Source organism: Rattus norvegicus, chromosome 11 (genome assembly GCF_036323735.1).
Source record: "Rattus norvegicus strain BN/NHsdMcwi chromosome 11, GRCr8, whole genome shotgun sequence".
In the NCBI taxonomy this organism is placed as follows: Eukaryota; Metazoa; Chordata; class Mammalia; order Rodentia; family Muridae; genus Rattus; species Rattus norvegicus.
The window spans coordinates 50588011-50614169 of record NC_086029.1 but is presented as its reverse complement, the minus strand read 5'-3'; the positions used below and the strand labels follow the sequence as shown (position 1 = coordinate 50614169).

The 26159-nt window shown below is 49.6% G+C and overlaps 1 protein-coding gene across 2 annotated transcripts; it reads left to right on the top strand.

Annotated features, from left to right (window-relative positions):
• On the top strand, window positions 1-22244 carry Ripk4 (receptor-interacting serine-threonine kinase 4). 2 transcript variants are annotated; one of them, NM_001107103.1, is given in 8 exon segments: window positions 1-228; window positions 8290-8581; window positions 12082-12230; window positions 13900-13949; window positions 15861-16019; window positions 16754-16857; window positions 18000-18264; window positions 19896-22234. In NM_001107103.1, coding segments are annotated over 8 exon segments (2361 nt in total). In that variant the 5' UTR covers window positions 1-46; the 3' UTR covers window positions 21056-22234.
• Window positions 22245-26159: the final 3915 nt, after the last annotated feature.

Here is a 26159-nt window from a genome sequence, read left to right as displayed (position 1 = left end):
CACCTGGGCGGTCACGGTTGAGCCAGGCTGCGGCAATACGCACGCGATGGAGGGCGAGGGCCGGGGCCGGTGGGCGCTGGGGCTGTTGCGCACCTTCGATGCGGGCGAATTCGCAGGCTGGGAGAAGGTGGGCTCGGGCGGCTTCGGACAGGTGTACAAGGTGCGCCACGTGCACTGGAAGACATGGCTCGCGATCAAGTGCTCGCCCAGTCTGCACGTCGACGACAGGTCAGCTTCCGGGCGGGGCCGGGTGGGATGGGGGCTCTGCGCTATGTGAGGCGCCGGGAAAGAGAGTTTGAGGCACTCAGGCCACGGATCCCTCGCAGCTCCAGAGCTTCTGGGATCCGGAGCGGTGGCCCTGAGCCCTGCGAGGTGCGTCGGGCTCGTCCAAGACCCCACCAAACGCTGCGGTCCGCGCCGGGCTTAGAGAAATTGCCGTGTGGGGTTCCGCGCTTTGTGAATGAGTTAGATTCCGTTCCACTTAGTAATTTTCGTCGGAGCACAAATTGGTGTAAGACCGTAATTATTTTGTTCGGAAGCACCGGCTGGGTTCAGGCGAGGCGCAAAGCGGCTTACAGGGCTCCGCGTCCCGCTTGGGTCTGGGATCTGGTTCCGCCCACCGCTTTCCTCCGCACACCTTCGTTTTCGGGGACTTCGGGTGGGGAACCAAGACCCAGAAAACGCCTTTCTTTGACCCTGGGCAGGTGACTCCGGGCACCTTGGGCCTTTCTTTGTCCCTCCTAGCGGATTGTTTCAGCGATTGGAAAGGACTCAGAGCGGTCCCCCGTAAACTCTATGGCGATTGTGGTTTGTGAGTAAATTTGGAAGTGAGGTGCTGAGCAGTTCTTCCAAAGCATTTTCCCCAGATTTCACTGTTTACGTCGGGGTAGTGATAGGTTATGTATGAGCCTTAGAATGGCAGATTTAAATGCCATTCTTATTCTTTAATTAAGCTGACATGGTGGTGATGTTGGCATTTTACCCAGAGATACCTCTTAAACTCCATCAAGCTGCTTGCAGGACCAGCCTTAAGCCACAGGAACTCCGAATTCCAACGTTACTTTTGGAGTGGTGTCACTGGCTGCCTGGGTGGCAATAAGGAGTATGGTTTGCGGATGAGACCTCTGTCTTCTCCCTTTATGCCTCATCTCTAGCCTGGAGACTCTGTCAGAGCTCTCCTGTGTTTGTGTTTGCTTGCTTGATTGCCTTTTGCTGTCACCCAGCTTTTCTTAGAAACTGTAGTACAGTGGAAACTAGTGTCTAAAATCACTACCAGCTCACCAAGCTGTGTAAAGCCTCCCCGACCCTTCAGGCCAGGAGGAAAACTAGCACTATGGTTGTTTAGGTGAAATCCAAACCATTTTTGAATAGCAGCCCACAGTTTTTCATAGGTAAAAAAACAAAAACAAAACAACACCCACAAAAACCTGTGCGTGGGTGTTTCTTATGCCCTCAGAGACTTAGTGGGATCCTTTTCTAGGCAGAGTGAATGTTATTCACCATCAAACACTTGACAGAATTTGATTATAGGAGGGTAAATATGAACCACCCCAGGGGTGGCGTCCTTGGAGTCAATGTGTGGTACAGTCCTACAGGTCTTTTGGGGAAGGTGGGGGTGACCAGGTCGAAGGCAGGATTTTCCCACTTGCAGAGAGCCTGTGTTGAATTGTTTGTCCTTTAATTGCAAGGTCTTTCTTCCCTGCCTGAAGCAGGCAGGTGGTGGCATGTTAGCAGGCAGGTAGAGGTCAGCAGCACCCAGCAGGAAGTACTTGGCCACCAGGTCAGGGCTGCCCTTGCTCTTTTGTACGTAGGATTGACTTCTCCCACCCAGGACAAGCTAAGTGTTTAAGCTCCCTTCGGTGTTAGGAAGTCACAAAGTGTTGCGGCCAGGAAATGCTTAGGAATTCACTTTGTTCTGCTCTGCCTGAGGGGCCTGTTGCCCCGGGCTAGCCAAGTTGCTTCTGAAGCTTGAGAGGGAGGCTGACTTTACCTGGGCTGTTGCTGTAGTCCTGCCTTTGGCCGCCTTTGCAAGGCATTACCTTTCGAACTAGAAACAGAATTTTCCTAGGGGCTTTGTATGCAGCCCCTCCACATCCCCAGCCAGAGGACAGGAAGTCTTATTTGCAGGATTCTAACCTCAGAGATTAGAGGATTTCAACTTGGAATTCAAGGAACTTTTTTTTGAGGTTTGAGAGAAAACAACAGGACCAACAAGCCAGTCTTAGCAGCGGGGACACAAAAGAGAAAGTTCCATTTCTGAGAGAGGTCGGGCAGGCAGGCTCCACAGTGGACCTCAAGAAGGACTTCAGACACAGAGAGAGTGGAAAGATGCCCAGGGCGTTAGAGTGAACAGGCTTAGGGTTTTGGCTAGTATACCAAAAAGGGTGGCAGGAAGAAAGAAAGGAAAAGCTGTGAAAAACATACAGGCTTAGCAGTGAGGGCCTGCAGGCAGCTTCCCCAAAGTTAGGGCTTCCCTGGCATCACACATACATTTCGCTAGGAGGGTAGTTATTTCCTCCATCTCTTTAACACACCTTTAGGTGAATTGTGTTTCTTGCAGTTAAAGCTTTTTTAGGGGTCTTTTGCCGTCCGTATGTTTGGCGGGCTTCTGAGGGGAGGGACGAGTTGCCTTTGCTACCTTGTAAATAAGCTCAGTATGGTGGCCCATCCGTTTAACCCCAGCACTCAGGAAGCAGGGGCACGGGAATCTTTATAAGTTTGAGGCCAGGCTTGTCTAGCTCCAGGACTATCCGGCCTAGGTAGAACAGTGTTTCTCTGCCTTCCTAATGCTGCGACCCTTTAGTATACAGTTCCTCATGTTGTGGTGACCCCCAACCATACAATTATTTTGTTGCTACTTCATAACTGTAATTTTGCTGCTCTTATGATTCATTATGTAAATATCTGATATGAAGGATATCTGATATGTGGCTCCCAGAGGGGGTTGAGAACCATTGATGCAGAGAGACCTTGGGGTTTTTTTTTTTGTTTGTTTTTTGTTTTTGTTTTTGTTTTTGTTTTTAAATAGCCATCCATACTTTGCCAGGAGGAAACAGCCTTCCTCTATTGGCCTCATGACAAAGCCTTGCTAACTTTACCTCTAAAGAGGGGCCATTGTGGTGCTTCCCCAGGGGTACTGGAAGTAGTGTCATCCATAATAACATCCAGGCCAGCTAACATGTACCTCTTCTGCGTAGCTTGCTGCTGTCATTTATGGCCTTTACTTGCTGGTTGGGGAGGGGTTCACTTTAGCCACATAGGTGGGTCAGTCCCATTTTCACTAGCCAGGCTGTTTACCCTTTAAGCTGGCTGGGGGTCTCTTGGCTCCCCAGCAGCTGCCCAGGCCCTATCCTTCTGCTTGTGACCCTCCATTTCAGTTCAGGGAAGGTGGGGCCTTACCAGGTCTGGGGCACTTATAGAAATTTTTATTTTTATTTTTTGCCAAGGTAGGGACACTTAAGAGGACCGCAGCATAATTCACAAGTGACTTCCCTATTCATCTGATTTCTCTTCTTCCTGGGGCCAGGTGTCTTGGGAGGGTCCTGTTCCCTGGCTTTGGGGAGAAGGCTATCTTCCCTGGCTGGCTCTCACTTGGAAGATCACAGGTACAGGAGAATAGGCCTGGCAATCTTAGAACAAAATGACCCAGGGGCTCTATGCCTCTCCCTGCTCCCAGCTAAGAGGAGCTCAGAAAAACAAAGTCCCTGGCACAGGGGCCCAAAGCTACTAATGCCTCAGCTCGTTGGGACGGGCCCGAGCAAACCCCAGGTTTGTAACTACAGAGCTGACAATTGGACAAGCCTGATTCTTGTCAGTTTTAAAAATAGCAGTGTGGGAACCCCTCTGAGGCTCCTGGGAACTTAATTGGATTGGTGTGCAGGAGCCTAGCGGAGAGGCTGAAATACTCTTCTCCCAGCAATGCTTCCCAGGTTTCCTGGCAGCTGTAGCAGAGTCCCCCTCACCCCGTGTTGCCTGCAGGCATCAGGCTCACTCACAGCTGGTCTTAGGCTCTCTCTCTTTCTCCCTTTTTCTCGAGCTGGGAGGCAGACCTTCCAGAAATGGTGGTTATTAGCTACCCCTGACATTCCACTTATACACCACTTCCCTCCCTTGGTGGGAGACCAGATGTAGTTGGTGTAAATGGGCTGTTAAGTGTGTGAATTGTTGTAAATGCTTTTGAAAAGTATCTTAAGCTGCAATCTCAGTAATCATGAAGCTGAGACAGGGGGATTGATGTGAGTTCGAGGTCAGTCTGGGTAAAAAAAGAAAAAGAAACTTGGAGGGAAGCTGGGGGGGGGGTAATAGCTTTTCAGTTAGGACCTTGCCTGGCATGTGGGAGGTTCTAGCTTGAGTAGCCAGCTATGCCTCCCCCCAAAAGTGTCTTTAGAAATTATAACCCTAACTTTGCCTGTTTGGGCCCAGATTTCTAAATGGAACCCCAAAACAGGGATGAGAGTGGGGCAGAGGTATCTTTTCTCTTCCTCCTCAGAGACTGGAATTACCATTCCTATTCCAGGGGCAAAGGAGAGGAGTAACTGTAACTTCAGCCTTCCTGCAGAAGCAAAGATCAAGTTGTGTTTTAATGAACCTGAGTCAGTGGGTTCTGTGGCCCAGAAACATTGTTCATTGTGAGCAGAAAGAACAGAATGGCGACCAGGAGCATGCCCTGGGCTTGCTACCTGTGATCCTGCCCCACCCAGGCATCCAGGCTAGGACAAGATGGAAAATCCTTCCAGGTTTTAGAACAATAGTCAGGATTACAAGTGTACAGTTCTTTTTATGTTGTTATCAATACTAATAAGAAATGTCACCTATAAGATGTATTTTAAATGATAAGAACCAAAAACATAAAACGAACTTTATGTATACTGGAGTTCTCTTGCCTCTCCCAGGCTGGGAGCTGGCCCTGTTTAGGCCCAGGCTGCAAGTGCTCCTGATAACACCAAAAGGCCAGAGCTTCTGGCCACAGGTTGCCCCAGGCTGCTTGTCCCCAGAGCATCAGGATAATGTCGTGAATGTTTTAGTTCAAAGGATATTAGATAATAAAGACTTTGAAAGGTTTTTTTACTGGATGTCCCACGACTCTGCCTCAGTGCTAGCCCCTTCTGCCCTGAGCTTTCTGGTTATGCAACCATGAAGATGACTGATGTTTGACCCAGGAAACAATGGCCAGTTGGCCAGTTTCCAATTAAGTGCCTTGAAGCGTGCGGCCGGGGCAAGAGGGTGACGTCATGTCCAGCCTGCTGTGCAGAGTGTGTAAATGTGCTGGGCTCAGCAGCCCTTTCTGTTTAAATGAGGTTTGTGTTCTGGAAAGGGCCTGGGGCAGGGAGGGTGAACTTGTTGAATTTTGAGTGGTAGGAAGGATAGAACTAGCTGTTTTCTGCTAGCAAGGCTGTTGGGAGTGGGTACCAAGAACTACCAGCAGAAGTTAGCTGTGTATATTAAAATCTTTGGGCAAATAAAGAGATTGGTTAGGTTGGCTGAGTAAAGGTGTCCAGAGAGTGGGTCCTTGCTATAGCCAGCCTGCAGACATGGGTTCCTTAGACTGGAGATGGGCTGGTATACCTTCTCAGTTCACTTGGTGATAGTTCCCTACAGTCTGTAGGGCCATCACCTGGGCAGGAAGGATGCCCACACTGGAAAGTGCAAGCTGGCCTTTTTATAGAAGAAAATGAACGGGGGTGGGGTGAGGGAGGAGAAGGGGACTACAAATTATAACTTTTATTCTTCATACAAAAGACCAAGCAGCACCCGAGAGTAGGTCTCTGATGCTGTGTTTGAGAACTGGACAGGGAGGTCCTCAGCTCCTGCCTTCCCCTGGGAAGAAAGGAGCCCAGCCCAAGAAATACGATCTTCTCCTTCAAGTACCACCTTTATTTTGTTAATGCTTAACCTGGGCATCTAGCTCTTCGCTGTACTGTTTTTTCAGATACTTGCGGAGTACAGGAACAGGACCAGGAGTCTTCCAGCCTGTTCCACATTGTCCTGTCCAAGGCGAGCGTGGTGCCCAGGGTTCTGCCTCCTGTTGGAAGAGGCAGTGGACAAGATCCTGGTGTGAGAGTATTTGTCCACCCATTCCAAGTATCTCACGGCTGGTCCTGTACTCCAGTGACTGGCTGCTTTCAGCAGCGTCTCCAGAAGGCTGGGACAGCACACCACGCTAGACTCTGTTCTGAAGTCATTTATTGATTCCTTCCAGATGCTTCATTTTAGCCAGGGGTCTGTTGCCTGTCACTCCAGCAGTAAGCTCAGACTGTGGGCTCACAAGGACTAAGCTTTAGTTACGTACAGGTAGGATTGGCGCTGGTTGGCAGAGGGGTAAACTCTTCAGCCCTTAGAATTTGTGGCAGTTTCAGCTGTCAGTGTATGAGGCTTTTTTGCTGTGGTTTTGGTGCTCTTGTAGCTCCACTTGCCTGCTTTTGTCCTTACACGAGGCCAGGGAAGCCTGGAAGCCTCCTGCAATTGAGAGGGGGAGGGCAGGTTTGGAAGTGGCTTGTTAGCACCATCCTGGGTCCTCTAGCATGTACCTGGTGATTTCCCAGCAGCCACTTAGACCCAAAAGAGTCCCTACGGGGAACTAATGAAGACCCAGTGAGACACAGGTTACTCTGCCCGCCTTCTGGGAAGGCACCAAGGCACCTTAGCCTACTAGACCTAAGTGTGGTCGCCAAGGTTGCCCAGTTCCCAGCTCCAACAGTTCTCTCTAGGAGTGGTTCTAGAAGTTTCCTTTAAGGAGTTCTTCTATTACTAGAAAGCAGATTTTGTAGCCCTGGCATGAGAACCTCTTCCCAGCCTCCTGAGTACCTCCTTGTGTCTATTTGGAGAGACACTGACCCGGATCCTATGTAGTTCAGTCCCACCCTCTTAGGATGGGGCCTTTCCCTGAGTGTACACTGAGACTTTTGACCCCTGTTACAGGCACAGACCATTACACAGCAATTGTCATCTGTATAAACATCATGGAATTAACCTTTGGCTCTAACTGGTAAATGCAGCCCATGCTGCAGCTGTCTCTGCCACAGACGGTGCCTAAATGTATGAGGAGACAGCCCTAGTGGAAGGTCGTTGGCTAGGAAGTAGCAGGCTGCGGACACCACAGCTTCTCTAGACATTAGGCATAGACCTGCCTCATGATCCAGCAGCTCTGCTTCTGGGCAGATACCCAGAAGAACTAACACGAAGGCTTTATAGACATTCTTCTCAAGAGCAAACAAGAAGAATAGTTTGCTTTCTGTTGCTCTGATAGAGTACCAGCCGAAAGAAATTTGAGAAGGTTTATTTCATCTTAAAGGTTACAGGCTGTTGTAAAGGGAAGTCAAGGAGGAACCTGGAGGCAGAAGTTGAAGTGGAGGCTATGGGGGAGCACTGATTCCTAGTTTGCTCTCGATGGCTTGCTCAGCCGCTTTCTTGTGCAATCCAGGGCCATCTGCCACAGTGGCCTTGGCCCCTTCTGTCCCCACCAACTTGCCTACAGTCTAACATGATGGGACCGTTTTCTCAATTGAGGTTCCTTCTCAGATGACTCTAGACATGTCAAGTTGTCAAAAAAAAAAAAAAGAAAGAAAAAAAGAAAAAAAAAACCTAATCAGTACAAGCAGTCTTGTCCGTAGTCATATGGGTGGATTAGCGAGATGTAGTATATTCCTATACCATTGCTTGGCTGCACAAATAAAACCTGGATGTGTGCAACAATACACATGGGTTTTGAAAATGCCTTATGAAGTAAGGCAGACACGGAAGAATGGTGGAGACCATTCCACTCATTTGGGGTACCCGGATTCAGAAACAGGAGAACGTGGGGTCTGTTGGGTGATTAATGTTTGCTAGGCATGATGACAGCGTCCTGGGTGTAGACGGTAGTGATGGCTACATATGGAGTGCCACTGTTGTCCACTTACGGGTAGTTAGAGGAATATGGACTGTGTGGTCAGTAGAAAGTGTGGAGAGCTGTATGTGGCCCTTGGCCGAATCTTGCTATAGGCTCATTCAGGATTAGATCCAGGAGTGATTGGGTTAGTGAAAGAGTTGGGATTAACAGAAGGTGAGAGTGAAGGTCCTTGGATCGTTAGCAAGCAGTTTTCTGTCCAGACAAGGGACATGATGTCGCCTGTAGGTATCCAGATAACCGCCAGGCTCTATCCTCACAGTGACCCCAGGTGCAGAGGCGGGTTTAATCCGTGACAATGAACTTTGTACACCTGTACATTTATCATTGGCTGTGTCCTGGCTGGTGGCTCTGTGTCCAGCTAGGTGACAGCTGCATGCCCTCACATCTGCGAACTTTTTCAGGGAACGCACGGAGCTGCTGGAGGAAGCTAAGAAGATGGAGATGGCCAAGTTCCGCTACATTCTCCCCGTGTATGGCATATGCCAGGAACCTGTTGGCTTGGTCATGGAGTACATGGAGACAGGCTCCCTGGAGAAGCTGCTGGCCTCAGAGCCATTGCCTTGGGACCTGCGCTTCCGCATTGTGCATGAGACAGCCGTGGGCATGAACTTCCTGCATTGCATGTCCCCGCCACTGCTGCACCTAGACCTGAAACCAGCAAACATCCTGCTGGATGCCCACTACCATGTCAAGGTAGGGACAGCACGTGCCCTGGGGAGCGGGCAACCAGGATGCGGGACGCCTTAGGGAGAGCTCTGTCTAGATGGTCCGGGATTCTGGAATAGAGCCTGAGAGAAGAGCAGAGAACTTGAAGCCAGGGCCCTTTTCACTGTAAGACCTACTGGAGAGCCCAGCTGGTCACACTTGATCTGCACATGATAGGTACCTGGAAGGGTAACCCCTGTAAACCATGGGATTCTCCCCCATATCCGGGTACGTTCTAGGTTCTGAGCACCCTGAAACAGATCAGGGACTTAGGGGTCCCAGGTTTATTGTCTTGAGAAATCACATCAGAAGTTGGGTTGTGAAGTGGTGAGATTTTGTGTCCTCTGATAATGGAAGCTGGTTTTCCTCAGTATTCTGGTACTGTGGAATAGGTGCTATATTCTAGACTCAGGCTGCCAAGAGGACTTACTCATCTCTCGGTCCTCTGCTAGGAAGCTGTGGACAGTCATTGATATGAGGCCTACAGGATTTGAGTCTTTCTTTCTTTGGGAATTTATAAAATAGAGTGTGAGGAGTGATACAGGAGACAGGTGCTGCCTGCCTGGATATAGGTATTGACAGGTTGTCCTGGGTCGTATGGCTTCGGACATGTTTTCCTCTGAACACCTCTGCGTCAACACCAAGGGCAGCACCTTTCATGGACTTTTCTCATATGATATGCACGTGGCCTTGGGGAGCCCAGGTCATGGGCCCACGGTATTGGTCACAATCTCCTTCCTCTGTGTGCAAGGAAGCAGATGGACGGAGTGAGGGAGAGGGACAGACAGCCCTGGAGCAAGCAGTGTTCACGCGAGGAACAGTGTACCCAGCCTATGTTACTGAGATATGTCTGCTTGTATAACATTCCCAGACCCACCCTGCTGGCCTGACTTTTAGGAGGCTCATCGTGACACTCATCTTGACTCAGTACACGGTAACCTGTGTGACTTGTGTGACGCTACTCATAGACTCAGTCTCAGCCAGGCAGAGAAAATGGTTTCCACTCCGTACAGTTGCTGTGCGTTGTGGCTTAGGTAGACAATGCCCAGCCGTGGCCTTTATATCTTGAAAAGGGCGACAACATATCACACAACTTGATGTGAGCCAGCTCCAAGGTGGCTTCCAGCATCCTCTCGTAACCTGAGTTTCTTGGGTTCTTTTTCCACATGACCGGGAAGGCTTGGCTTCCATTCTTCCCAGGCAGAGCAGGGCCTGTGGGCTCAGTGCGTCATAAAAACATTGCTCTCGTATGTGAAACTTAAACCAGAAAAGGAAAATAATAACAGACCCCTACCCTGGGTCAGGGCCTCACCACAGAGCAGAGGAGCCCATAGCTGCTTGGTGGCTGCAGGAGTTGAAATCATAGCTTCCAGAGGTCTTGACAACCCACTCCCATGCATACACAACACGGTCAGGAAACTCCTCTTACGAACCACAGTCACAGAAAGCTAGGTGGCTTGTGAAGGTAGAAGGTGCAGACAGCCCCTGGTATACCTGGGGCCTCCACAGGGGTAGGCTCTGCTTCTCTATGCAGCAGGGCATGCAAAGGCAGGGGAGAGTAGACTTGAGGTAAAAGGAGGCCCAGAAAAATCACACAAAAGTATGAGAAGGGGTGAAGGAAGCAGTAGGCAGTGCTGAGTAGAGGGTGGTGTTTGAAAGCTCCTGTGTCTTTAAGAACTACTGAGTAGGAGCTGGCTGCAACACATGTGCCTTAACCAGGGTTGCTGTCAGTATACACCCAGCACCATCTCGAGGACCATGAGTCTGGCGTAGCCCAAGTCACCCTACCCAGGGTCTCTGTAGAGTCCCTAGGTGCAGCCAGTGTTTGATGTTTCATTCCCTTGTATGTTGCCCTCCTCTCCTGAGAGGTGTGTGGCTGTTCGGGAGAGCTGTGGTGTGCTTCTGAGGGGGCACAGTACCATCCTCTTCCAAGTGTTACCCTTGGGAGTGCAGTCAGGAGTTGGGACAAGGACACAACACGCCCAGCTCTGTCACTCTGCTGAGAAGTGGAGTAAAGACACTTTACTTCCGGGTTGCTATCTAGATGAGTGAGGGTCAGGGTTCACACACACACAGAGCCCCTTTGGGAGTACAGAGTGATGTCCTAGTACCTAGTTTGTTACTAGTGGATTGTCCTCTGTTAGGTGGTTTTTTTTCAGACCTGGTACACAGCAGGCACTTAATGCTTGTTCACTGAGGAGGTAAGGGCTGCCCTTGACACATTCTGGGCTGACATTCTCTTGCAGGCTGTTGTCCCCTCAGCCTGATGGCACTTGTAACTTTTACAGTGCCAGCCGGATGGCTGGGCTGAAAGCTGTGGAGCCCTGATGAGAGGGTGTTTCATCATCACGAAGGGACTTTGTCCCAAAGCTGAGATGCTGAGGCCACCCCCTTACCTCAGCCACCCTGAGAGGAGTGGCAAAAGCTGCTGTTGTGTGGTGCCGGGCTGTTACCAGTAAAGTTAGTCACTGACAAAAAGCTGGAAACAAACAGAAGTGCACTTTTCCTGATTCGGAGTTGATGACACTAGGCCGTAGGCTCCCTTCATGGGTATGGCTGGTCTGGAAACAAGAATCCTGACTCAGCCCACTTCCTGTTACTGTCAGGGTGTGTTTGAAGATGAGCCCAGGGGTGAATTAAAAGGGTTGAAACGACATCAGCCTTGAAGGAGACTGGAAAGGGGCCATTTGTATGTGCACTGGAAGGCCGCTTGGTGCTGAATTTGGTCTTACAAATTCACAGTGCTTCAGAGGGTCTGGTTTGCACCAGGATGTGGTGGCGTGGGCAGAAAAGGAAAACTCCCAGAGCTGCCTGCAGGTCTGAGCTGCAAGGACACCTTTGCCAGTGGGGAACCCGCCTTGCTCATGAACTCTGGAAGTAGAGATTGGGGTCCTGACAGTGACTTCATCACCAAGGGAGGGGACACTATGTCTGGAGTAGACTAGTGAGCCCGGAAGGTGATGAGGCGTGTGTTTTGCTCACTCTAAAGCTCTCTGAAGGCGTGTTGCGCTTTAAAGGACCTGCTGGCACTTGTAGCTGCCCCAGCTGGAAGGTTGCATAACCGGACTGGCGATAGATGATAGATGCCCTAGCCCGTCACGTGGCTCCCTTTGCCTGAAAGCTAAAGGCTGTTTTCCCTTCCTTCATGCTGACTGTGACAGACAGCCACCAGGGTGGATACGAAGCCTTACGGAAGCAGGGCTGGCTGTCATTCTGAGTTTTTTTCTCCAGGTGAATTCCATTCTTTAAGCATGGTGTCTTTTGTCCCCATTCATCAAGTTTATATTGATGGTACATCCAGACTTAGCCCTTCTGCATCCCTATGCTTCCTGCCTGCTTAGAGACAGGGTTGTCTGGAGCCAACCCTTCCCTCTGGGGGTGAGCCCCTAGAGCATGCGCTGGGGACCCACCATCTGATGTGGCAGCAGGAGATATGCCACAGTGGCCCCCTTTAAGGCTGACGTGCCTCCTTTGGGTTGCTTTTACAGATTTCTGACTTTGGGCTGGCCAAGTGCAATGGCATGTCCCACTCTCATGACCTCAGCATGGATGGCCTGTTTGGCACAATCGCCTACCTCCCTCCAGAGCGAATTCGTGAGAAGAGCCGGTTGTTTGACACCAAACATGATGTATACAGGTGTGTGAAATGTCACCGTGCCCTACGTGCCAGGCTAAGAGCTCTAAGCTTCACCGTTGCTTCCTGCCCTGAACAGCAGTTTCCAGAAAGGCTCTGGGGTACCACTCAGCCATGGGGTTTGATGCACATGCAAATGGTGCGTGCCTGTTGGACTTGGGGATTTTAGCTGGCACGTACCTGCTCCCCAGGTGCATGGAAGACTTCTTTCCTGTGGGCGATGCTGACTGGTGCTGTGCAGAAGTAGTTAGAAAAAGGAGTTGTAGCCCAGTGCTTGGATATGATACAGCATTTTCATGAAACATGGGTTTTATTACTTGTCTGTCAGAAGAACCTGCTGCTTTGAGTAGCCCGCAGAGCCATGGGTGTATGGGTTTGTGCTCCTCAAAGCTCACACTCCTCTGAATACCAAAGTGAGCAACTCAGTTTTTGGTCCCCAGGGTATAAACTGACACCTTGACTGATTGTTTCATGGTATGGTTAAAGGGAAGTTTTTGTTGTTTTTTTTTTTTTTTTGTTTTTTTGTTTTTTTTTTTTTTTTTTTTTTTTTTTAATGGTAGACATGAGAGAGAGCAGCCAAAGGCATCTGGAAGATTCCACAGCAGAGAGAGAAAGTAGCAGTCTGAACGTGGCTGGTAAACTGGACCTGGCCAGAAGAGAAGCAGGAGTAGAGCGAAGAGGGAAGGAGGTGGGGGAGAGCGAAGAGGGAACGTAACAAGATTATAAGGAGAATGAGTGGCTGAGGTGAAAGAGCTGGACAAGTTTAGGGTAGGGGAGGAGGCAAGAAGCGCCAGGATGCCAGCCTGGGCTTTAATGTGTACCTTAGGAGCCTAGAGACCCGCATGAGCTTTGGTATGCTAATAGGCACCACAGATAGCCAATTGTCCCTTCTGCTAGTGATAAGGGAAATGGCTCCTTTTGTTTGAGGGGAACCTGCTTCACAAGTTCCTGGTTAATGCTGGCTTTTGTCTAACCATCGGAATTGGAGAAATGGAGTTCCCCTTGGATCTGACAAACAAGATCCAAGTACATAAGAACTACTTCCCATCCCTCCCGAGATTGTGAGGGTCCTATTCCAACAGACTTTCGGAAAAGAAAGGGCCGGAGCAGCCAGCTCTGTCTTTTGTCACTAGGCCTAGCTAACTGGTTTGACAGAAGCAAATGTGCCGGTGTTGGGCTTTTGAACAGTGAGTCCCACTGGGCATGGCCCTCTGGGGACGAGTCAGGGCTTGCAGAGTTTGGGGATAGTCAAGAACTTTGTTTATTTTAATGTTGGCTTTAACTTTTGAACCAGCATTTTCCAGTTAATGAGTTAGGCTCAATTTTCAGTCTTTTTTTTTTTTAAGATTGGACCATTTTCAATGTATCTAGAAAAATTTACTTAGTAACTGAGAGGGTTTCGGGCTCAGCTTGTTGCTTCTTAGTACTTTGTATACATTTTCTTTAGCTACTCTCTGCCGAAGCCTTCCAGGGCTTCTTAGAGGAGTATTTTAAACAGAACCTGACCTTGGATTTAAAGGATTGAAGCCAAGACAGAGAAGAGCAGGGGGCAAAAGTGCCCCTAGATGTCTGAGTACTTGGTCTGTGCCCCTGTGAGATGGCAGCTCAGAGCTTGGAAATTCTTATCAAACCCGAGGCTGCAGCACCAACTGATACGTAGTTTCTCTTTCAGTTTTGCCATCGTGATCTGGGGCGTGCTTACACAGAAGAAGCCATTTTCAGGTAAGCGCTCTGCATGAAGACCAGTGGGCATGCGCTTGGACCTTCTCAGCCCCTCAGTGCCTCTACTTGGCCGGGCAGGGCTCCTCTGGGCTTCCAGACTTAGGGCCTGTCCTCAGGGCAGGTGCCTTACACCCACCTGGAGAATACACTGAAGGCCCACAGCCAGCTTTTTGCAGAAGGTTGACAAAACACCAGCATGGACTTTCTTTCCCATTCATCAGTTCGTATTGGTGTGGCTTGGCCCTTCTGCTGTGTTCCTTTCACACAAACAGGTCAATGGGGGGACCATTGGAACATATGCAACTTTTTCCTTTGATGCTGCTTAGTGTTTTGTGCTGTTAAAAGTCTTTATAAGAAGATAGCCTTCCTTCACCTTCCTTCTTCCCTCTCTTTAAAAAACAAATGGTATAAAACACACATGACCGAATCTACTGCATTAACTACTCTAAACACACTGTGAATAGCAGTGAAAGCATTCACGTGGTTGCCCCCTCTCCAGAAGTTTTACCATGGCAACTCAGGTTTATAAAACTTCAGTCGTTTTTAGTCACATTGGGAAGAGAAAAGTCTCTTTTCTTTTATGACATTCCTGGCTATTTGCACTGTGGGGTATGACAAAAGATATTTGAAAACAGAGATCATGCTCAGTATATCAGAGGTCCTGGGTTCAGTCTCCAGTACCATAGACAGATATCATTAAGTCAGAGCCTCAAGTTGAGGCCCCATTGCTGGCACAGTCACACACTCAAACCAGGCACGGAAACGGGGAAGGGTGGAGAAAAGATCCTCCAAGCATAGCAGGATTTAGGGGATGTTGGAAGCTTGGTTCTATTCTGTTCCTGTCCTCCATTGTTTGTTCTTTGAAAAGATATATTAATTTTATGTGTATTCGTGTTTGCCCAAGTGATGCCTGTGCCCTGTATGTGGCCTCCACAGGGAGGTGAGAAGAGAACGCCCTCTTCTGAATTCCCTGGAGTTAGACTTACAGGCAGTTTTGAGCTGCTGTGTGGATGTTGGAAACTGAACCAGGATCATTTGAGAGAGTAGCCAGTGTTCTTAACCATTGGGCCATCTCTCCAGTCTTTTCCCATATTGCTTTTTTCTTTTAACTGTGTTCCCCACCATGGAGGTCCACATACCAAATTCTTTTCAGCGTGACAGCCTACCTGTCGGACGTGAACTTGTCCAATGTCTAGCAGAGACTCTTGGGCCAGTGTGTGACGTATGAAGGCCCTCGGGTTTTGTTGCCTACTAGGTAGAGGGACCAGAGCAGGACTTCTCAGATGTCACGCAGACCCCCATCAAGCTTGCTTTGGCAGCAACAAATCTTGTAGGTGTTCTCTTGACTCTCACTGCATTTGGAAAACTTGCTGGGTTTGGAAGGCTGGGTTATCATGGAATTAACCTGCAGATACACGGAAGAGACCGGCATTGCACAAGACTTAACGGGAAAGTGAACAAAGTGTCAGTGTGGAACGCTGGCAGCCGATGGTGACTGTGGGCCAATTTTCCATACCTGCCAATAGGTGCCTGCTGCTCCACAGGGTGTGCTTGGAATGCAGGGGTGGGGAGATGCCCGTGGGAACAAGTGGCTGATGGGCCTCGTGGTTTAAGATGAGCCAAAGGTCACCCACTGAGAGTCCCTCTTGAGCCCCTCCCAATTAGGGTTGGTAATTATAATGGCCAAGTCTGTGCCCATGAGTCTGTAAAACTGAGAAAAACAGAGAATGTTATATCCTATAAAAAATATGGATTAAAGAAAACTCCAGGTTTAGAAAGGGAGACTTACCAGGTTTGGTGGTATCCTAGGTGATGGGCAAGTCATAGCGTGTCTCCAGCACTTGTCCATACATCTAAGTGAGAAGCCATCTCCTGCTCCTCAAAGTCTGAACATCTGTTTCTCCTCTGCAGATGAGAAGAACATCCTACACATCATGATGAAAGTGGTGAAGGGCCACCGCCCAGAGCTGCCACCCATCTGCAGACCCCGGCCGCGCGCCTGTGCCAGCCTGATAGGGCTCATGCAACGGTGCTGGCATGCAGACCCACAGGTGCGGCCCACCTTCCAAGGTGAGTGCCCTTCCCGTCTCATCACCGCCATGTGATGGCTTTGCCACTGTCACAGGCCACAGGGTTGATGACCAGGACAGGGTTGAGGGTCAAGCTCAGGTGGGGAACAATGCATGCAGAGACAGGGATGAAACAAACCCACCACTAACAGGTTGGCCCATCCCCTACTTTTACTGCCCAGTGCTGAGGGCTGGAATGGGCAGTTAGAACGAGACAGGCAGACCCAGTGTCCACCTAGTCTAGCAGGCTGCATTGGCTTCCAGGGAGCCTAGAATCCTGGATTGTAAGTGCAGGTGCAATGGCGTACTTTTAGGCAGCTGGAGGAGACTAAAGGCCTGCAGTTTTCTCTCACGTCTCTTAGGCTGTTGTCCTCATAGGCAAATGAGCCTTTGGGGTAAAAAAGTGAACCTGATAGAGTTGCCTTCACATCGATCTGGGGCAACATGAATAGACAGGGCTCACCTGCCAGCCCTGACAGCTTTAACCCTTTGTGTCGGGCAGGCTACTAAGAGAGACCTGTTTGCTCCTGGTGAGACCTGGCAGGTGGTTGACCAGACACTCGGGATGGTGGTTGGGTTTGTCTTCTAGTGAAGCCTGGGGTGTCTTCTACAAACTGACAGTGGTACTGGGCAGGTCCTCCGCTGGTCAAGACAGGGGTGTCACTGCCTCTGTCCCCATAGAATTATGTAGGAGTTCTATCTAAATGTCAGCCCCTTTTGTTTTCTCTCTCAAAGAAATTACCTCAGAAACCGAAGACCTCTGTGAAAAACCTGACGAGGAGGTGAAAGACCTGGCTCATGAGCCGGGTGAGAAAAGTTCTCCAGAGCCCAGGAGTGAGGTGAGCGTCTCCGGCAGCATCTTCAGGGCTCCGGTTGTGGCAGGATTTTTCTTATCCAACATCTTGTCTGAAAATTCCTCCCCGTTTCCCTCTGAGCCCATCCTACTACCATCTCCTCCCAGAAGTGCAATCCCATGGCAGTCCCCCATCTGCTCTGCACACTGGAGATTGATAAGTATAGATAGAGAACCACAAAGGGCAGATGGCCCCCATCCTCCTGGGCCCCTGCTAGGTGGGGCTTGAGGATCTCAGCACAGTCTGCTCATGATGGTTTGTGTTATGAGTGTCTGTGGCTACTCAGAAGCGGTGAGAAGCTCCCAAGGCAGTGCTAGCTGAATGCCTCTAGGGTAACGATTGAAGCAGGGAACTCCATTGTAAGGGTTGGGTGTGGTGGTGAGGTGGTGGTGGTTTCTCTGACATTGGACAGCTTCTCCTGGGGAGAACAGCTGTGGGACAGGTGAGAATTGGGGACAAAGGTTCTCCTGACAGCAATAAAGAGACAGAACCTACCTCTGATATATGCTTGTAGCCAGCAAGTAGACATGACTTAGTGCACAAGTGGAAGCACAGTAAGGCAGTGGCTCCCAAAGGGAAGAGGACTCGGAAAGAGTGACAATCCTCAGACTCAGTTACTAGAAATCTGCTTTTCTTGAAGCAACCAGACCTGTACTCCCCCAACCCCTGCCCCCGCAGTGACCTCGTTCTCATAACTCCAAGACATTCCTGAGAAGTCTGACGCTTTGTCAGAGCAAGGGAGACCCCCAGCCTAAGTATTTTCCTTTCTTGTTGGGCTGCCTGTCATGGGTAGCCCCCAGGTCTGGCCTTGCCTGCACTGTGCTCTCACAGCTTACCCGGACTGCCTGTGGCCTAGACAGTGCCCCCGAGTGGGTGGGAGCATCATGTACTTAGACTTTTCCATGTTTATAAAGTTGTTTCTCTCTTTCTGCCAGGGAAGTCCAGTGAGGTTTCTTTGCAGCCTTGAGTCTCAGGGCTTCTTGATGCTCTTTGTCCGTGGTAGTGCACAACTATGGGACCTCCACCTCTGCCCCGGTAGTTTTTGGTCCCCCCTGTCTTGTTCTCTGTGCTCTGACATGGAGGCTTGAGGAGCAGAGTCCTTACTACTACCCTCTCCGCCTTTGCAGGCCAGGCCTGAGTCCTCACGCCTCAAGCGCGCCTCTGCTCCCCCCTTCGATAATGACTGCAGTCTCTCCGAGCTGCTGTCACAGCTGGACTCTGGGATCTCCCAGACTCTTGAAGGCCCCGAGGAGCTCAGCCGGAGCTCCTCAGAATGCAAGCTCCCATCGTCCAGTAGTGGCAAGAGGCTCTCGGGGGTGTCCTCCGTGGACTCCGCCTTTTCCTCCAGAGGATCACTGTCACTGTCATTTGAGCGGGAAGCCTCGACGGGCGGTAAGTGTCTGTGAGCACTGGTGAGCTTGTGTGGGGCTCACCTGCGTATTCGAGTCTGAGCAACTACTGTGCAGGGTCTCTTCCCTGGTAAAGCTTGTCTTCTCTCGGTTTTCTCCGATGAGCTTTTGGTGTCACCATAGTTTGTGCTCAGAACACAGATCCAGAAAGTCCCACCTCAGTAGTGTGGTTCTGCTGGGTGTCTAATGTTTGAGGAGGATAAGCCACATCACCAGGCCGAGTCAGCCCTGGGGCAGAGGTTGGTCTCAAGTCTGCGACCTGGAAAGCCCAAGTCCCATCCAGTGAAACTAGTGACCCCTGGGGACTTTACTTCTGCCTCAGACTCAGACACTTCCAGATATCCCCTGCCCCAAGCTTTTGTGTTTATGGATACCCTTGTGTCAAGCTGGCTTGACTGACTGTGAGGTGTTGACACCTGGGGGGCCGCGGCTCCTCTGTAAGGCACGGGCATTTCCATTTGGGCTATAGCACAAGGGAGGCAGAGTGCAGATGACTTGCAAAGACCTGAGGCCTCACCAGTTCGCAGGGATTTTTCCAGTAGAATGTTGGGTCAAAGACCTTTGAACATTAAGGAAATGCCTCGCAGAGATAGGCGGAGAGAACCGAGTTTGATTCTAGCCAAGCAGTGGACAATAAAGTCAAAAAGGACATTCAGAGCTAAGTTCCCAGCAGCCGCAGCCGTGTCACTGCCTGCCGTGGGGAGATGTGTCCTAAAATCTTCTCTTCGGGCTTAGCCCTCTCTGGTGATGCCTCGTCCTCGTGTCCGAGAGATGACTACCATCCTATAAGAACGTAATGTTTAAGCCAGTCATGGTATGTCCTTAATCCAAGCACTTGGGAGGCGGAAACTGGAGGATCTCTGTGAGCTGAGGTCAGCCTGATCTACAAAGCAGGTTCCAGGGCAGCCAAGACTACATGGAGAGACCCTGTTTCAAAACAACAAAGAAAAAGGAATGTAGTATTTAAACACCAGTCCGGGTCTGCCTCCTTAGTACCACCCAGACCTCCACTGCTCTGTAAAAACAGCCTAGAGAGTGTTCTACCTGCAGAGGGAAAGTCTATTTATGGGAGTCAGGATTTCCAGTAATGCAGCGGATTTTCAGGTTCAGTAGAAGTTCCATTGTGAATATTGGGCAGTGCGTTCTGAGAAATTTAGTTTTGAGAATCATTTCAGAAACACCCCATGTGATAACATGGGTGTCACTTTGAGTCTGTGCTCCTCCAAGTTCCAGGAGCCAGGTCTGTAGGCCAGGAATAGTGTATTGCAGGTCTAAGTCTTTGGGGATGTTGTGTTCCTGACTGGCTTTCCTTTCTGGTGCACCTCTTTTTAAATGAGTGTGAACAGTCTTGCTGATGCTGCAGGAGGGCTTTCCCAACCATAGAAAAGCTAGAGTTTTATTCTACAAATCAACAGAGGAACACTTTGGAGACATCAACTACACTGCCCAAGGTAGATGCTTAAAGACCTGCAAATAAGAGATGTACCCTGGATGTCCTTCCTCAGAGTCCCTAAGGTGTCATCCACCTGACCTCAGCCCCCAAGCCTTAGACGCCCACATTCTATAGTGTTTGCCTTACTCTGGCCTCTGACATTGTCTCTCCTCTCCCTGCAGATCTGGGCCCCACAGACATCCAGAAAAAGAAGCTAGTGGATGCCATCGTGTCAGGAGACACTAACAAGCTGATGAAGATCCTACAGCCCCAAGACGTGGACTTGGTTCTGGACAGCAGCGCCAGCCTGCTGCACCTGGCTGTAGAGGCTGGACAGGAGGAGTGTGTCAAGTGGCTGCTGCTTAACAATGCCAACCCCAACCTGACCAACAAGAAGGGCTCTACACCGCTACATATGGCTGTGGAGAGGAGGGGGCGTGGAATTGTGGAGCTACTGCTGGCCCGGAAGACCAGCGTCAATGCCAAGGATGAAGACCAGTGGACCGCCCTGCACTTTGCAGCCCAAAATGGGGATGAGGCCAGCACAAGGCTGCTACTAGAGAAGAATGCTTCTGTCAATGAGGTTGACTTCGAGGGCCGAACGCCCATGCATGTAGCCTGCCAGCATGGACAGGAAAACATTGTTCGCACCCTGCTCCGCCGTGGTGTGGACGTGGGATTGCAGGGAAAGGATGCCTGGTTGCCTCTGCACTATGCTGCCTGGCAGGGCCACCTGCCCATTGTTAAGCTGCTAGCCAAGCAGCCTGGGGTGAGTGTGAATGCCCAGACACTAGATGGTAGGACACCCCTGCACCTGGCTGCTCAGAGGGGGCACTACCGTGTGGCTCGCATCCTCATAGACCTGAGCTCTGACATTAACATCTGCAGCCTGCAGGCACAGACACCTCTGCATGTTGCCGCAGAGACTGGACACACTAGTACTGCCAGGCTACTCTTGCATCGTGGTGCTGGCAAGGAGGCTTTGACCTCAGAGGGCTACACTGCCCTGCACCTGGCAGCCCGGAATGGACACCTAGCTACTGTCAAGCTGCTCATAGAGGAGAAGGCTGACGTGCTGGCTCGGGGGCCCCTGAATCAAACAGCACTGCACCTGGCTGCTGCCCGTGGACACTCAGAGGTGGTAGAAGAGCTGGTCAGTGCTGACCTCATTGACCTGTCTGATGAGCAGGGCCTCAGTGCACTACACCTGGCTGCTCAGGGCAGGCATTCACAGACTGTGGAGATACTGCTCAAACATGGAGCACACATTAACTTGCAGAGTCTCAAGTTCCAAGGAGGCCAGAGCTCTACTGCCACACTGCTCCGACGCAGCAAGACCTAGCTTGCCAGCCACAGAACCAGGGCTCCATGTAGGCTTCTGGTCCATCCTTGTTCCCTCATGGGGACGGGATGGTCCTGGGACACTGCTCACCCTGTTGGTGGCCTGCCCATACACCGACCAAGCAGAGGCTAATGGACAAGGCAGTAGTAGCAGAGTCAGGACAGAGGCTGCCTACCACCAACTGCTGACCTGCATAGCCAGTATCTGATATCAGATGGGATTAGGTTGGTGTCATGTCACTGTGGTATTGAATGGCCGCTGATGCAGGCCTTTTATGACAAAGCCTATACAAGAATGTGCCCTCTGTCCCAGAGCGAGCCACTTCTGCTTGCTTGGCGCATGGCGTCTTCAGGAGAGATGTGGGAAGGGCAGTGTCCTTTGTCTTCTCGTTGCGATGGGCAGAGTATCTGTCTCTGAAGCCATAGTGGGTTCTTTATACATGAGTGACATGATAGCTTTGCTTGAGACCTCTGAGGATCTGATTGATGGAGTCTAGAAAGGGAATGATTATAAAACCACAGGGCTGGTCCTAACACTGAACAACCTTACCAGCGTGAAAACAATGTTTCATTTGGGTTGTTTTTTTGTTTCTGTTTTTAGTTTTGATGTCTAGGTCACCACGCCTCTTTCCCCCACTTTCCCTGCTGAGTTCTCACCTAAAACATCAGAGCCATATATATATATATATATGTTACAGGAAAATTCTTTGTAAATGGGTTTTATACTAAAAATTGTTTAGTCAAACAGTTCACTTTTTCAGGCTCTTTTGGTGAAGTGATGGTTTGTGCCAAGGGCATTGCTGACTTGCCCTGGGGCAACTCATGCCGTGTTCCAGCCACAGATGAATGTGGCTCAGGGTGGCCTTTAGAGATGGTCATGCTCTGAGAAGTCAGATTTGATAGCCTTTGTTGTACCTTCTGTGTTCTGAACACTTCACCGTAGAAGTGACCCGTGTGCAGACACATGCTGTAGCATGGCGTGTGGCACAGAATGGTATTAATGTACTGTGTACTTTGATATGAATCGTGGACAGGATGCCTTTTCATGACGGGACGTAGTGGAGCTGGCTATGTTTTAGTATGCCTCAGTTCGTCTTCACTGCCTCCCCGCTCTTGTGTAAAAAAAAAAACAGAGACCATGGGAGATGTCGATTGATTGATGTCAATAAAGGACTCACCTACTTCTGGAATCCACAGACTGTTATTTCTTATCAATAAGCTCTGATCATTCACTTCTTGAAAACCAGAGGTCTGGGGCAGTACCGTGGGTCTGGGGAGGTTGCATCGATACAGCACAGGCCCGGGGAGATCGGGAAGCAGAGGATGGCCCAGGGCATCGATCTTTCTGGATGCACCATATCTGGTGGGAGGAGCTTCCAGCAGCGGTGTTTGCATTTTTAAATGATTTACTATTCTCATGTTAACTTTACATCTGAAACACTTCCAGATTGTGTCAATTATAATTTCACATTGACTCTGGGTTTCTCATTAATTTAAGTTTAATTGCCCTCATTTTCCTGATTATCCTTTTCTTAGCCACTACCTTTCCATCCATCTGTCCATCAGCCCACCTCCACCACCACACTCGACCTTGCAACTACCCACTTGTCTACCCAATGGTCCAGCCTCTTTACCCATCCGCCCACCCCTCCACCTGTCTGCCTTCCTCTCTGACTACCCCTCAGAGTAACTTTGCTCAGGAGCAGTTTCCTGGTCTGAGGATTGCCTAGTTACTTTTCAATCCTTCAGTGTGTATTTCCTCAAAACCAAGGGCTTTAATTTTTTTAACAGCCATCAGAATCAGGACGTCAGCAGCGTGCTATCTCGTCTATAAATCCTTTTAAAGTTTTACTGGTGACCTCAAGGCAGCAGCAGTGGTTCTTAACCTCGGGAGACCTGGTTTAGTTGTCACGTCTCTGATTTTCTTCTGTGCTCAGTTCCGGGCTTCCGTGGTACATGCGGCACTCCTACATAAGGCTGACCCACCTTGTGATGGGTTAGGCTCACCAGCTCTGACCAGCACACAACAGACTGAATACTGTGTTTCTATCTCCCTGTTTATTTTCACTGATATTGGTACACAGTCAGATTCCTGTTTAGCCAATGGGCCAAACTCCATTATCTCTTAATGCTCAGTGTTTCCCTAAGTTGGCCAGCTTGAGGACTTAGTGCTGTGACTGGCTGAGACAGTATACAGTCTTGCCATACAGACCTCCAACCAGGGGCGGCCTTCTTTTTGCCCCCCACAAGAAAATTGACAGAGAATGTTGTTGAAAAATGCTGGTCCAAGTGCCGTTCCCACTGTTAATAGTGTCCTCACTGCTAGAGTCTTAGCAAAGAGATCAGGAAGGGTGCTTTGCACACTCCCATCTGTGTCCTATATGGATTTCACCAACAATCTATCCACCAATAGTTCCAGCGTTCCCGATTACCAGAACTTTCATCTGGGTTCCCACAACTTCAGTGTTGCCTGCTGCTTAGTTCAGTGGAGAACTTTCTCTGCCTCAGCCTGCTGCACTCAGTCTGCTCAGAAGCCCAGAGCCTTCACCTCACAGAATCATTTATCTGTCAGTCTTTATACAGGCCTGAGAGCCAACACTACCATTTGGCCCCTCCCTTCGTGGGGCACTAACACGAACTTACTTATGTAAACAGCTATAAACCGGAACTGTGCTAGTTAATGTTCTATTGCTGTGAAGAAACACTCCTAGCTCTAGGTTGGAGTAATGCAGCCAGGTGCTCACAGGTTCCTGCTTTTCGTCCATGCTTTTTCTAGCCCTGGCCTTTGCTCAGAAGCAATTTCCTGATCTGAGGATTGCCTAGCTCTTCTCTTAGACCTGCTTCAGAAGTGCCCCTGGTCTTATGCAACATACCATACATAAACTACATAAACATACTATACACACCTATAACATACATAGACGCTGTGTATATATATATCACAACTCTACACCACACATACATCCATACACACAGTACACCATATACACAGACCACATACACCCTATACCATATATACCATATATACATATATCACTCTCATTCATCCCCCCCCACACACACATACACACTAACACACACATACACACTAACACAGACTAGTTCTGGAAGTGAAAACATTCTAGAGCTTGCTGGATGGTTGTCCTGGGTCACCATGAAGGCAGTAAGCTATTGTTCCCTGCCCAAAGGCCATTGCTATCAATGAAAGATATCTGAACGATAAGCAAGGAAGCTTGAACAAAAAGTCCCTCCGGTGCTGGGTTAAGGAGAAAGGAGACAGAGAAGGCGATCTGGTGGGTGTTTTCTCTGCACATTGTCATCGAGTTTACACGTAATAAAAAGGTGTAAACCCATTGCTGGGATAGCTCTTTAGATCCCCACAATGTGAGCTGACCCTAAGTGTGCAACTCTAGGTGAAGCGAGAAGAACCCCCAACCCAGTTTCACATTGTAATGTTGGAAGGTGTTGCCTTTTGGAACAGAGCTTGGAGCCATCAACAAGCCTTTCCTCCGTGGCAACCCAGAAAAGTGAGGTCTCTTCATGGTCTCCTTTCATAGCTTCAGCTCCTCTTCCTCCTGGAGTCACTGCCAGGAACAGCTGGGCCACTGGAAAAACAAGGTTCTGTGAGGTGGCAGCTGAGGCTGCAGGTGCGGCTGGTATGACAGGTGTGGTTGGTGGGAGGTGGCCCTTGCGGAAAAGTCCAGTGAGCCTCCTCCAGGGGCTGCAGCCTGAGTTGTCCTTCCTCACGCTCCTTTTTTCCCATCTTCCCTGGAGGTTATGAAAGGACCCCTGCCTTCTCTGCACTGGGAGGGACAAGCAAGGACCCCATCTTACTGCTAGGAAAGGACAAATTACACAAGAAATGGAGATGGTGGTGGTGGGGTCATCAATAACACAAGGTGGCTGTGTACTGGCTACACACCCATGCACAGCATCTCTGGGAGTTTGGCCACCCAGCCAACTCTAGATGAGAATTTGCTGAAAAGCTAGCTTGAGGTGGTCGTTCTAAAAAGATGGGGAAGGCGGATGGAGGCGTCACAGGCAAAAGAAGCGGACTGTGAGAATGGAGATGGGAGGGAGGAAGAGAGCTGCATCTGGGCAAGAGATGGAAGGTGCCTTCACTGATGGCGGTCGAAGGAGGCTTCACAGCGTGGTGGATTCCTTCCCATTTGCTATGGCAAAGTAGCCAGACAAAGCAATTATAAATTTGGGGGAAAGAATTTATTTTAGTTCATAATTGCAGGTTATGATCTATCCCATCAATAATAATAATTAATGATGATGATGATGATAATGATAGTAGATGTTTTTTAAAGAAGAAATTGTCACAGAAAGAAAATATAAGCAAAAAAGTAGAATTTGGGAGAGGGAAGATGAAGAAAATGAGTTATGTTAGAACGCAAAATATCTGCAACATGGGGGTTACAGAAAGAAGAGACTGCTCCCCAAGCTGAAGGTCAGAGCAAGTGAGAACACACTCTGAACGCATTGCCTTGGAGGGATGCTGCTGCTGCTGAAGCTTCCAGGAGGGGCTGGGAGGGCGTTAGCACAGGAATCCAATGGATCTGTCTTCCAGAGCAACATCGAAGCCAGGAATAAGAGATCATCACCTCGGGGTTGGGGATTTAGCTCAGTGGTAGAGCACTTGCCTAGCAAGCGCAAGGCCCTGGGTTCGGTCCCCAGCTCTGAAAAAAAGAACCAAAAAAAAAAAAAAAAAAAAAAAAGAGATCATCACCTTCAACACTCTAAGAAAAATGATTTTCACCCAAGAACTCCCTTGAATCTGGACTTGCTGTTCTTAGTCCCCCTCTCTGGCCCCTTGTGTTCCAACCTTCGGTCTCTGTCTCAACAGGCACTGAACATTCTGGCTGCTGAGCTGCCCTGGCCCTACTGTAAATGAGGCTGCATTCATTCTGCCATTAACATAGGTGCTGAGGTTTTTATTTCACTAGCTTTATTTCTCCTTTTCAAACCTTATCCATTCTCTCCAAACCTGTCTTGCTTTTACAGAGCTGTCTGGAGCTCATTTCCTTCTGTTCTTTGTTTGTAATAATTTGAACAGGTATTCACTTCCCTAAAGCCATCACCTGCCTGCACTATTACCT